The 13,449-nt window shown below is 40.9% G+C and overlaps 2 protein-coding genes across 4 annotated transcripts in view; both read right to left on the bottom strand.

The window, feature by feature from the left end:
- Positions 1-1,528, bottom strand: part of plcg1 (phospholipase C, gamma 1) — a 28,635-nt gene extending 27,107 nt beyond the window's left edge. For 2 of the 3 annotated variants that reach the window (XM_069659768.1, XM_069659770.1), the window contains exon 1: positions 1,198-1,528. The gene's annotated coding sequence lies outside the window, so the exon portion shown is untranslated. The remainder of the gene's footprint in view (positions 1-1,197) is intronic. The other variant, XM_069659769.1, reaches the window with a different exon arrangement.
- Positions 1,529-2,898: 1,370 nt separating this feature from the next.
- Positions 2,899-13,369, bottom strand: top1b (DNA topoisomerase Ib). Its single transcript, XM_069660662.1, has 21 exons — positions 12,996-13,369; positions 12,667-12,691; positions 11,351-11,447; positions 10,724-10,856; positions 10,556-10,611; positions 10,313-10,417; positions 10,126-10,216; positions 9,926-10,011; positions 9,690-9,805; positions 9,491-9,612; positions 9,285-9,407; positions 9,019-9,206; positions 8,064-8,208; positions 7,834-7,977; positions 7,574-7,759; positions 6,937-7,005; positions 6,727-6,841; positions 6,378-6,505; positions 6,133-6,227; positions 5,820-5,969; positions 2,899-4,102 (listed from the first exon to the last, which is right to left on the bottom strand). Exons 1-21 carry the CDS (start codon positions 13,026-13,028, stop codon positions 4,000-4,002), a joined length of 2,310 nt encoding a protein of 769 aa, XP_069516763.1. The 5' UTR covers positions 13,029-13,369; the 3' UTR covers positions 2,899-3,999.
- Positions 13,370-13,449: the final 80 nt, after the last annotated feature.

The raw sequence follows: 13,449 nt of genomic DNA, 5'->3' as shown, positions 1-13,449 counted from the left end.
GCACATGTTTTTTACACCTAATTGCAGAGAAACTCAAGTCTCCCCTGTAGCGGAATTGATAACATGCCTGTTCTTATTGTAGTGGTCCACCGGCAGATGCAGAAAATAAATATTATATAATATATATACAATATAAGAAAACTTAAAAAAAAAAATTCAAATAAAACTGTAATACTAGTCAAGCTTTTTTAGGGAGTCATCCAGCATTTAGGCATAATTAATGCATTGATTTATCGGCGGAAAATATCAGCAGAAATATGACATAAAGTCGATGCCGATATGTCATTTTAAAGCCATAATCGGCAGATGCCGATATGTCATTTTAAAGCCATAATCGGCAGATGCCGATAACGTGCCAATAATATCGTGCATCCCTAGTTGTTACCCTTGTTTTTTTTGTTGTTGTTTTCTTTCCCCTGTTATTCTGCTTGCTGACTTGGTTGTTTGCTTGTTTTCTTAAATTTAAATGAAAAAAACGAATGTTTTATTACTGTTTCCCCAATAAAAAAAGATTTAAACTAATTTAAAATGCACAGATTTTTTCGATTTTAGTAAATAACATGTCACAGAACCTACAGTATAAGTGCATAACGTGGTTTAAAAAAACAATAACAAATGTATAATGTTGCTTTCTTGTAATAAATTAATTTCATAAAAACACGATTATGTTAAATAAACACACTGCATGTTGGTTTACAAAGCATCACATTTTAAAATTCATATGATTGTATTGATTTTTCCATATGGGAAAGGTTTCTCTCTGTACCGCTGGAGATGCATTATGACTTATCATTAACAGTGACGTGAATTAATGACAGCTGCAGCGTTAAAACGTGTTGATTAAGCTCATCACGCCTGATAACTTTCTCTCTGACATGATTTCATCTTTAATCTGGCAGCGGGGAGGTTTAATCTGATGTAGACAGATTTTCAAAACTACCAACAGGCCTGTAACCTGCTGCAGTCCGTCCAAGAGGAAAAGAAAGTTTCCTTTTGATAGAAATTATTGGGAATACAGCTGGTGGCGGACGGCAGAGTGGGATAACAAGAAACGTCTGGCTGTTTTTACAGCGTGGAGACGGGGCCGGTGTGAGCGAGCATTTTGCTGGGCCAGAAAAAGCAACCATGGCTGGTTTCACCAGTGACAAAACCCCCCAAATAGCAGTAGCATTACTCCCTGCTCTCTTTTAGCCTTACCGTGCGGACAACAATCAAGTGGAAAACAACACGTCGCAGGGGCTGCTGTGCTGTACCTAGCGCCGCAATCTCGGCCCAAAAGCACATCTCCAACGGCTGCTCCTCTCTGCTCTCGCGCTCCCGTCGTCTTTCTTCTTCTCCGTTTCCCCCCGCACCCCGGTTTTCCGTGATTAAATCATCGCCAGGCCCTGGAAAGGCGCTGCGGTCCCGACGACAACAATCCCCGTTTCCTCTTCTCCCCTCCGGCCGTCCATAGAGAGAGGCAAGCAGACAGCGAGAACCGTGGTAAGACTACGCAAGTTTGTCTACTCTCAGATCCAGCAAGCGCAGGCCCTTCCCCCCCCAGCCGACCACCAGCACTGTCAAACCAACAGGAGTCAAAAACCACGTTTCCTTTTTGGGTTTTCACAATAAAGTCGTGACAGGGAACTTGTTGCACTATGTTTTAAAGACAATAGAGAGACAGTGTGAATAATATGAACTAGTTTTAGCCCCTGTTTGCTTTTTTAAAATGTATTTACTGTTTTTACATTGTTTATTAAATAACAGTTTATGGATTATAAAACAAAAAGATTTAAACTCTAACAGCCTTTTTCAATTAAAATGTTTTGTAGAGATGATGCTCAAATTGTTTTCGGTCTACTAAATATATATTCATACAATCTATGAGTAATAAAATTAAATAAAACAAAGAGTATATTTACATTTTCATATCACAAACATCTATGAAAGCATTTGCAAAATATTGTCCAGAGAGCAGTTTTAAAAACGGGAAATACGTTCACTTTGCAAACATCAGGAAATGTCCAAATGAATAATGTAATGGATTAAGGAAATTGTGTTCTTCTGCAAGGATGAATGTGTTCATAAGATCATAAGATCTTATAATAGAACAGGTAGGGACTAGTTAAAGATTTCTGTTACTTTTATCCAAATTATCACCTATTCAGATGCACAGAGTAAAGGGTAAAGGCAAGTTTTCTTTCTTATACATATAGTTACAGGAGTTTGAATTGCCCTTGCATATAAGTGATCTGCCATATACACATAATTTTTGAAACTCAACACAGACATATTGATTCATTTCGTTAGATTTTTAATTTATTTATTTAAAGCTTTATCGGTTGTCTTGTGTTGCAAACATTTTGTGGTGTATATTCTGATATGACACATTCACTGTCCGTTTGACTGAGAGGATGGTTAGTAACGAACTTCTTTATGCATTTATTCGGATAAAGATTTCCTACATCCGGTAGTGTTGCTTAAGTCCCGTTAACTTGACGCAGCTCATCCCTCCGGTAGCCTGTAATCGGCCTCTTAAAGACACAGGCCCTCTGCTTTATACTGTACTTCATAATTGACGAACTCCTTAACTTAACGTGAAACAAAACTCAGGAACAGGCAACATTGCGCTGTCCAAAACACCAAGAAAAGCCCAAGATGTTGTTGATATTTTTACAATTAGCAAATAGTTACATTTCTTCTTCCTGACAATTGATGATACTTCCTTTGATAATGTATCTTAATATGAAAGACAATAAAGTGTGAATAAAAATCAATGTAGAGAAACAAACAGTTTAAAGACATATCATTGAGAATTTGGAGTATGGCCTCTTACTGTCGAATAAATCTCTTACAAGATTATGTTTGTCTTTGTATACTTAAGAAATCAGCTCGCTTGACAAAATAGGACAAAAAGGACAAGGTTGATGTTTTATTCTGAAAACTACAAAGCTCAAAACAAGAAGCAGTCAACCCATCAGAAGTTGTGTGATAAATGATCAAATAGCAAGAAATATTAATGACAAAATTTAAAGATATCCATTCACATTTGAAAATTAATTTAAGGAGGACACTTTCTGCTTAATCACAGCAATACAAAAAAAAACAAAGCACACTACACTAATAGACCTCTGTGATCCTTTTTGGCAAAATCCACAACCCTCTCAGAAATCGTCTCCGTCACAGTCTCTTTTGGCTCTGACACACAAAACATTATGCAGTACATCAGCTGTTTCAAGTAACCAAGAGGAATGTTACGTCTTGTTCACTTCAAAACCATGGAGACAGACACACACGAGTTGCATATGAGCAATTAAGAGCTTTTTGTTGAAAATGCATACAGCACACATTTTATAAAACACTGAATCATTGTTACTGAAAATGATAAGAAATATGTACATCCCTGAAATAAAGAACCAAATCAAACTAAATGGAAAAAATAAGATGACATTCGGTGTGCTAATAATTTAATGAGCATAGTGCTAGGGTTTCTATTCTTCACACTGTCACCAGTCTGTCGGGCTCAAATCATTGTACCAATCTTTCACACTAAAATCCAACACATTGAAATTCATTCTATTATCTCTCATGATGGTCCTCACAGTCTCCCACACAAACATTTATCAATTCATTATTCTATGAGAATATAGAATTTCTCAATAAGTCTGATGGCTTACAAATTTCAGTACAGTCATATCTGACAAACATAATACGTATGTGTTCATTGTTGTTTGATCACGGGCAGAAAGCTGCAGCTACATACACACTACTGTATTTTTTTTTAAAGAGAGATGCCCTTTGGCATGTCTTTCGGTCAAATGGGTGGAGAGTTTTTTTTTTTCCTATATTCACAACCAAACCATATATACAGCACGTTAATAAACTGTGGTTACAGCTCGGACAAAGTCTCTACCTCCTTCACAGCCCTGCAGTAACCACACAGTGGAATCATCTGACATCAACTACACACCATCTTTACAATCAAAGGCATGGATAGAAAAGGTGAAACATTAAGTGTGTTTAAAACTCAAAGTCCTTTTCAGCCATGTCAATAGCCCAGGCAAACTTCTCCCTCTGGGTTTTGTTGTATATCTTTTCAATGGGAACGGCCCATTTCTTGCACCTGGAGAGAGGGAAGAGAGAGGAGTTTAGGGCAAAAAAATCTACTCAGTGGCTGCACCACATCTCACTCTACACAATATTAGATTACCTATGAGGAGGACGCCATAGAGATCCATTTGCAGCACAAGAAGATTCTGTAAACAATAGCTAAATTCCATCCACTGTCCTATCAAGCATTGCCATCGAGCCAGCATATAAAACACCAGGTCAATTAAATGTAATGCATTAGTTAATAATATTATTCATTACACCTATACCTTTTCTGTTATAACACAGCTATGTGTCTGCAGTGAAACTCTATTGTCAGTGTGGATCAGTTCTACACTTTTACCATGATGGCATACTGCGACACTTTAATAGAACTAAGCCGTGTTAATGTTTTGAGTAACACCTGTGGTTTTACTAGCATGACTTCAATAACTACTTACAGACTTGTTTTTGAGCTCATACTAGCAAAATGATCAGAAAGTTTACAATTAAATGCAAAAATGTACTTGATTGTTGAGGGCAGGGCCAATAAAGCCCTTTTCCCACTGGTCAAAAAACCCGCTAACACCTGGCTTTTTTGCTTAATGGGAAAGGTTACAATCGACATTCAGACCTGGGTCAAATGACTCTGCAGTAGACCCGGGTGATTATCACCTCGGCTCCGATTGGCATTGATGAAAACACAAAACCTGCGTCGACACGACACCCTAATCTCCGCCCCCTTTCTGGTGTGATGCTATGCTCCATTGGTAACTTCTGTGACTCCTCGTCATCTCAGCAACAAATTCTGTCCGGCTCCGTCCAAGCAGCGCTCGAACATTGTTCCAAATTTGTCTGCACCGAGTTTGATAAATAGACTGAATGAGTAATATATACGATAAAGACCTAACCACCTTAACATCTTCACTGTTTAATAACCCTGTTTCCAGTGCGTTTGTGACATCAGACGGTGACGCAGCAGAAAAGAGACCGACAGGAGAGTACTCCACTGGCAATGGGAAAAGAGACAATCGGCATCTACAAGCCGATCTTACTGGGTCTGAAAACTCAGTGTCAACGCGCTAATTTCGGTGGGAAGGGGTATGAGAGACCACTGTTCCACAATATAATGTAAAGAAAGAATTATGGAACAATTGAAATGTTGGTTAGGAAGCAATTCAGATTCAATGTTTTCATCTCTGTTACATTTATTCTCACACATACAACTACAGTGTAGAGCAGGTTCCCATGCACCGCCCTACAAGCGGGGACCCCGTCCCTTACGCCTTACAATCAGGCAAAACATGGAGCATTCCTGTATCCATTGTGCCTAAGGAGGAGGTTCTCCATAAATAGCTGTGGGGCATGGGTTAGGGAGGGCGGACCACTGTTCCCCTTCTCTGTGGCCCGGCCCGCCATTTAGCCACAGACAGCTCCTCATTGACTTCACACATGGAGGAAGGAGGGCTGTTTGGGGACGCTCCCTGGCTTTCAGAAACAAACCCCATTGTTCCTCGCGCTCACACGCTTTTCTTCCTCTTATTTTCCTTTTGCAGCCGTTAGCTTTTTTACTTGTGCTGCTCCTTTTCCTACTATGCAAGAGCATTTCCTGCCTTTCTGTCACCAAGGTAGATGTACACCCCACGCACCCACCCTCCTAGAGACAGGCAGGCCTATTAAACAGTAGGCGGTATACCGTTTTTTTTTTTTACAGCTATTACGCTTGTTATCAAAATAGTAAGCATAAATACCATGCAACAGAGATGCGTGGATCCAGGTAGTTGAGCTTGGAGGTGCCCAAAGCGATCTGCTTGTTTTCCTCTCTGTCTGTGGCCTGCACCTGGAGCTTCATCAGCTGCTCCTCTATCCTCTGGACAGCTTTACGCTTCACCTCCACAGTCCTGAGAGACACACAAAGACGGTCAGAGGGAGGGATATAAATAGATACAGAAAGAGGAGATGGTACAGATGAAACTTTGTGGTCTGAAATCCCACTGGAGAAATCGAGCTTAAAGTCAGTAAGTAAGGGATAAAACTGTGACTGATTCCCGCACTGGTTCTTACTTTTTGCTCTTGTCATCATGGGAAGCCTTGTGATCAGCCTTTGCCGCCTTCAGCTGCTTCCTGGCTGCTGACAGTTGATTCTGTTTCTCGTCGATCTGCAATCACAACACCGAGTGAATAAACAATCTGCATCGCATAGAAAAGGAAGTCTTTATCTCTCACAATGACAAAAACAACAATTTATTTTTCAAGACATCATTGCTTGTTGAGGGAAAACAACACAGCAGAGCAGCAGCAGGGGTTACCTTGGTTTGAAGGTTCTGCATGGACTTCTCAAAGGTTTTGGGAGGAGCTCTCTGGTGGTTACAGAGGATGGCAACTGCACGGTTGGCTCGGTTGTATGACAGGATTTTGGCTGGGATGCTGTCATCGGCTGCATTCCCGAGCAATGACACAACAAGGTGGGAGAGGCACAAATGAATTTCCATAACCATACATTACTTTAACACTATGCAGTCACACAATCAATACTTACACTGGAAATCATGCTGCAAATTGTGTAAGGTTGTTATCACCCTTAAAGATGTGATTAGACACTTGGTGGGTGTCATTCAAGTGAGCTGCGTGTGACTGGCTGAAGCTGCGGTTACTCACAGCAGGAAAGTTCTTTGAGCTGTTGCTGCAGGGTGATGGAGGCGTTGTAGGTACGGAAGACCTTGGCTGTCAGGCCTTCCATCAGTTCCTGTAAGTGCTTATTCAGTATAGACGTCTGCAGGAGACAACAAGGAGGAAAAGAGGGAAAGGGTGCAGTTGAAGACAGGAAAAGAAAAGAGAGCGACAAACAATCGTGTGTGTTTTTCTTACATTCAGTCTGTCGAAGAGGTCATCTTCCGGCTGCTTGTTTTCCAGGAAAAGTTGCAGGTTTTTGAAGACCTGGTAAGAAGTAAGGAATAAATAATTTAGCACTAAAATCAATCACATTAACTACTTCAGACTTGCAGTGCTTAGGCATGCACATCCACATTTCTGCCAGATGGGGGTGTTAAACTACATATGATCATTCTGACAAGTGCTTTTGGTCTATTGCTGTTAAATGTGTCTTTTATACGTACTTTTGTGTGGGAAAGCAGAGAGAAAGTGTAGCCGAAAAGCTGGTGCCCATGCATGCGTGACTGAAAACAGTACATATATAGCACGGCTGTGTGTGTGTGTGTGTGTGCCTATGTGTGTCTTTGTGGGTCTGTACACTCTGTTAGCAGGAAACGGACCACCCTCTGAGGCAGAGCTGACGGAAAGCTTTTAGTGCCTGATCACCTGTCTGTGCAAACATCCTCCTCAGCGTCGCAACTTCTTATCTCATTAACACTAAATTCACGTGTGTGTGTGTGTGTGTGAAATACACACCCAACACACAAGGCTCATAAATGCACACTAAATCAAGATTTTGTGCTTAAATGTATCTGTCAACTCTTCTCTCTCTCCATTCCCTTCTCATTCTCACCCTCTTCTCCACCGGGATCTTGTTGTAGTAGCGGATGGAGTCCTTTCCCAAGAAGTCAAACTCCACCACGTACTCCTGGTCGTCCATCTTGGGGTACAGTTTGATGTGCTCCACCCGCAGTGAGCAGCAGCCGACCGTGTCCGCTGTCTCACCTTCCTCCTTTTCATTACCCGCCCTCAGTGCAAGCTACGGGGGAAACCACGCACAATTAGGTCATGTAAAATCAAAACAGGCTTCTCATTACGATAATTACTCCTCACCTTGTCAATGAAATACAGCGCCACTGCTCTCTGCCGGATCCTCATCTCTTTGGACTTCCAGTCATCTCTATACTGAGTACGGATGCGATCCACACACTTCTTTAACCGTCGAGCAGTCTCGTATTTCTGCCAGTCCTTCTCTCCCTGCACACACATACACACAGAAACTGTTAATTCAATGAGTAGTCACACAGATCTGTTTCTTAATCAACATATAGCTTCTTCTGCACCTTGATCCTGGAGCTAGGATTCAACATGATGTATTTGATGGAGCCCTGGATGTTTTCTGTCCAAGAAGCCAGCCAGGTCACCGTGTTGTCATGGCGAACCTCTTTCCATTTTGTCCCTGGGGGAGGTTTAGGTTGCTTTGAGTCCCTGCAGAAAAAGAGGCACTTTAAAAATAGTTGCAAAATGTGTTGACAGCTTTTCCCCTATGTAAACTTAGCGCATGATTGTAGCATTTCTCTGCCTGCAGTGTTGGCTGTGTTTCGACCTATTTGTTAGTCGCACTCCTCGAAGGTACAGGCACTTTGTACAAACATAAAATGCGCCAGTTTAAGACTAAGTCCATAATGTAAACTCCACAGCAGTGAGACAATAGTGTGCAGGGAAACGCTGCTGTTAAACAAACCCTACTATGAACAGTATATGGGGGTGGACATGTCCTCCCTGGGCCATGTTATTGTTTGCACACACAGCATACTCTGACAGGAAGATTACCTTTGACACAGTGCCGGCATGTGTGTTAGCGCATGTCAGCAGTACATCTGGCATACAAACCACTTGTAGCGCATTTATTCTTGTGTTAGTACCTCTGTGAGTGCAACTGAATGTTACAAATTACCCTTCCTGTAAACTTTCTCTCCCTCACACACACAAACACGCTGCCCCTGAGGCGTGGTATGACAGAGATAAAAAGAAAAGTATTCCCACTGCCTATAAATAAATCCAGCACAACATGGCAGTCAGCAGATGGAGGAGAGGAAAATGTAAAAAACAGTAGAATAGAGACAGAGGGAACAAGCACACATGTTCACACCTTACCCTTAGTAACTAGTCCCACAATGTACTTTCACATAACCTTACATAAAATAGTTTAACAAGGCCACCTTGTGGTTAAAACCTGAAGTAGACATAATATTAGCATCAGCTTATTTGTGGCATGATGGTGGTGAGGTTACCAACTTGCTACAGTTAATAATGATGTCCTGTGGTCGGATGCGTCGTTTCAGCATGCCCATTTTCGGATGATCGCCCCGTCCTCGGAAAAGGCCCGGCGGCTCAATGCGGAAGTTTCCGATCCTCTCTTTGTGGTTGTCCATGATGCAGAAACCGTACTCCTGGAGGAGTCTCTCGTTCTCCTCTTTGATTTTCTACAGAGTGATAAAAATATAATGAGAGACGTCCTCATGTTTTCAGAGCAGGAAGAGTAAACATAAATGCAGGCCTACCAGCTTGTCGCCCTTTGACATCTGTTTCCTCGCTTCTGATTGGGTTTTGAAGTACTCATTCATCTCACTGAAGTTGCACTTGTTCAGATCGGTTATCTTTGATTTTTCCTCTGATGTCATTTCCTAAAATAAAAGAGATGTCCAGCTTATATACCTGAATACACACTTAAATGCTACACACCATTTAGATACTCTTATTTCCTTACCTTCCTCCAGTCCTTAAAGAAGTTCTTCCTAAAGATGTCCTTGGTGGTGTACTCATGATCCAACATCTTGCCAAAAAATGTAGCTACTTCCTCAGCAGGAGCACTAAGCTTCATATGCTTACCTTTAAATACAGGGAAATTATATTATAGTCCTGACCAAAAAATAATTAAAATATATGTTATTTTCTCACAGACTCACCATCATAGTAAAATTTGACTTTGTCAGGCAAAGGCTCATACGGAGGTGCGAACACTGGACCCTTATGCTCAAGGAAGCGCCATTTGGAGCCATCTGTGTATCTTTCCTCCTCCCACCTTATCACCACAGACAACACACCCGTGGAAGTAAAGAAAAACATGGTATGTTCTTCAACCAACATCCTTGGTGTGTAATTTCCTGAGGAAAAGAACTATTAGTTCCCTAAATTGACTTACCATTTCCACTTCTCCTCTTCTTCTTTTTTTGACTTCTTTCCCTCTGTTAGCTTTTTGTCTTTTGTCTTCTTTTTGGGCTTGATGTCCTGAAACACATGAAGAGAGCATAATACATCTGGAGACACAAACTGCAGACACTTCAGCCAGGAGAATAAATGAATTTATTCTTCAAAATAAAGCTGTAATAAAACATCATGAACCTCATCTTCCTCATCCTCTTCATACTCGTGTTTCCTCTTCTTGGCCTTCTTTTCTTGCTCCGTCTTGACTTTTTTGGGCTTGTATTCAAATCTGTTGACATATGTATTTATCATGCAACTGCATCTAACATTAGAATACTGACAGTGACAGAAAAGGAAGATCTGGTTTAATGTGTTTGATACCCACTCTTCATCATCATACTCTCGTTTGGAGGTCTTGTTGTGTTGGGGAGAGGGGTAGAAGCCGTTGTCTTCTTCAGGCTCGCTCTTAATGGCAGCAGGGCTCATCTCTCTAAAACCATTGAAGACAATAAACTGCATATTAGTACAGCAATATTCCATTAACCACAACGGTAATGTCCAAGTTAGATGCGAATTCTTTATGATTAGTTTAATATCACGTTAGACACAACAAAGGTATGCTGCTCACCTGACATATCCATTTTCTTTCTCCTTTTTAGGCTTGTCTGCATGGGATGATTTAATCTTTGAAAAACAGGGAAAATATTTAAGCGATTCTGTTCGAATAAGTTAAAGTACTTCAATCTGTTTCACACCTTTGAACGATGTTCAAACAGTTTTTCAAAACACAGACTACCTTCTCTTCTCTCCTCTTCTCTTTGTCTCTGTCCTTCTCTTTGTGTTTTTCCCTGTGCTTGTCCGAGCCGCCGTCACTGTGCTTCAGCTTCTCTTTGTCTTTGTGTTTCTTCTCAGAGTGCTCCTTATGTTCGCTGGAACACAGAGCCCACAGAGGTCAGAGGTCAAGTGCAAGAGGTCAGTCGAAGCCAAGATGCACACACACACACACAATAGATGTCACAGAGAGGGCACCAACATAAACGAACAGTGTGGTGGACAACTGCCAATAAGAACGGTCAAAGTCGTGACACTGCTAACATCCTGCGGCCTGCAAGTATTTCAACCACAACAAAGGAAAACATAACCATTGCACACTGGTTAAAATTACAAATGCCCTGCAGATGTCATTTAAAAAAGTGGATTTCATGGAGTCCCTGTGATGTGTGCTTGCTGATTAAACATGGCAGGGTTCTATTAGTTTCGATATAATCTGCAAAACCCTGGGTGCTTCTCTAATGATTTTGTGTTTCATGCTGGAAGAATTGCTATCTAAAAAAAACCAAAGACTTTGCCAATATCCTCCTCATTGTAGATTTAGCTTTGACACTCTATTTCATAAGGCAAGAAGAAAGTGCAGTTATCTTACCTGTTGCTGTGCTTGAGCTTCTCTCGCTCCCTGTCTTTCTTGTGGTCTTTGTGTCTGTGTTCCTTGTCTCTGTGCTTGTCTTTATGTTTGTGAGTGTCTGTGATACAAAGTAGAAATCAACTTGTTTAACATCATTGAAAAAGAACCGAAGAGAAAAGATTTTTGCCCCGTGTTGCATGAGAATGAATACTTTTACATCTGATCTACGATTATACAATTACAGATTCAAAGAAAAAAGCATCCATGTTTCTTCTTTTTTCCACCCTACTTTTTAATGCTAATATTTAGCGTAACAATAAGTAATTTCAGCAAGCTTCAATCCAAGAGCCTTGTAGCTTTTTCTAACCTAAAACATAACGATATTGTAAATGAGAGGATGAAATAGGTTTCATGTTCACAGAGCAGCTACTAAAATGATAAGACTGTAACAATAGTTTTACATCAGCCCTCATATTAAAATGTTTCCTGCTGGGTAAAATCCCACCTGAGGCAGACCTAACTTGGCTTCATCATCACCTCGTGGCGCACTGTTGTCATGGCAGTTTAATAACGGGTATTATCTGCTTTATGAAACAGTAACACACATCCCAGCTATAAACTAAATCAATTTCCACAGACTGCTTTTCTTTCTATTACACCAGGCAGCAAATGAAGCCGCCAAGGAAAATAAGAAGCCCCAACTTTGCAGGAGTATTAGATACTCTTGTGTAAAAGCTGTAATTCGTGCAAAAATGACTGCACAAGATCAAGTCATTTGATTTTAATAATGTAGTGCAACTTAATCTATGTACGTTAAAGTTTTAAACTCAGGGGTGGGTATTCCCTGTTGGCTGTGCAGATAAATGTGTCTCTAGCACAGAGATGGAGGCAGCTGGTGGTGAGATATACGGGCGGGGAGAGGCGATGAGCTGCCCGCTCTCGCCTCCATATCACGGCAGACAGTTGGCTCTCTGGTCGGCGCCCTGGCTGCTACACATAGAAAAAGAAAATGGCGCAGAGACTAAGTCCTCAGCCCCATTTCTGCCACTTTCGGATCCAAATTTCATTGTAATTGCACGTCCATATAATGACAACAAAGCATGCAAAATGAACACGATGCCAGGCCCTGTCGGAATACCCCAGCAGATTAAAAAAACGAGGGCCGCAAGTGCACATTTCAGACCCTCTTTTTGAACAATAGCCGCAAGAGAGAGGAGCAGAAGGGACTTAGTCTCTGGGACGCCATTTCTGTCCTTTAAAAACTAACAGTAGACAGATCACGATTCCGACTGGAAAGATGAGTCAATATGAATAAAGAACCTCATCAGAGGACCTACCGCTTCCTTTAGATCCAGAATTGACCTGGAAATTATGAAAAAATATGTTTTTAATATTTACATTTTGCAAATGCCGGTAGCTAAGTTTCAACTTGCATACAAATGTACGATATGAATATATAAATTTTGCTACAATAAAAACGCAAAGATGACACATCATTTCAAAGTTTTTACTTCAACGACAAAAACAACAGCGCAACTTATCACATTATCCAATATCTCTTTGCCGTTATTTTATTTCATGACGATTTATATTCGTCAGATATCATTTATTGCAAAGGAATTTGATACAAAATGACCATATACATATATTATTGACCAATGGGTACCTGAGAGTCTCCTTGTCCATGGTCTCCGCTCATGGTAGGTTGTTTTTATTTGTTAAGCAGGTGAAGTTATCAAAAGCAGACAGCTGTTCAAGATGCGAGGCTCAGGGAACCCTCAGTGACAGACTGGAATGGAGTCCCAACGTTTACCGACTGCGCATGCTCACACCAACCTCAACCCCGAGAGAATACTGCGAGTGGTCCCTACCTGAACCAGTATTAAAATGTCATGTCAGTAAGCTTAGCCTTTGGAAATACTACTTTCAAATGTTTCTGGTCCTGATAGGCTACAGTTAAAAAAACCTCCATCTGTCTATACTTTATTTCTCTACCTTGATGGAGTCATGTCTGTTCACAGCACGCTCCGCCTCCTACTAGTGCTTATCAATAATACAGTGCTTTAATGCAATTCTGAATTAGCAAACTGAGACTGACGTTATAGTGATAACATCCTCAT

The sequence above is a fragment of the Semicossyphus pulcher genome, unplaced genomic scaffold, assembly GCF_022749685.1.
Source record: "Semicossyphus pulcher isolate SPU_LCO1_2020_fin unplaced genomic scaffold, fSemPul1.0.p SCAF_13, whole genome shotgun sequence".
Lineage (NCBI taxonomy): Eukaryota > Metazoa > Chordata > Actinopteri > Labriformes > Labridae > Semicossyphus > Semicossyphus pulcher.
The sequence above is the reverse complement of the archived record's forward strand: the minus strand, read 5'-3'. Positions and strand labels throughout refer to the sequence as shown.

Bases quoted from the DNA above. Each gene is read 5' to 3' on its own strand.
- top1b (XM_069660662.1), bottom strand. From the start codon at position 13,028: ATGAGCGGAGACCATGGACAAGGAGACTCTCAG. The intron at 11,448-12,666 runs GTAGGTCCTCTG...TTTGTATCACAG, and splicing joins TTCTGGATCTAAAGGAAGCG to ACACTCACAAACATAAAGAC. The intron at 10,012-10,125 runs GTTCATGATGTT...CATGTGTTTCAG, and splicing joins AAGAGGATGAGGAAGATGAG to GACATCAAGCCCAAAAAGAA.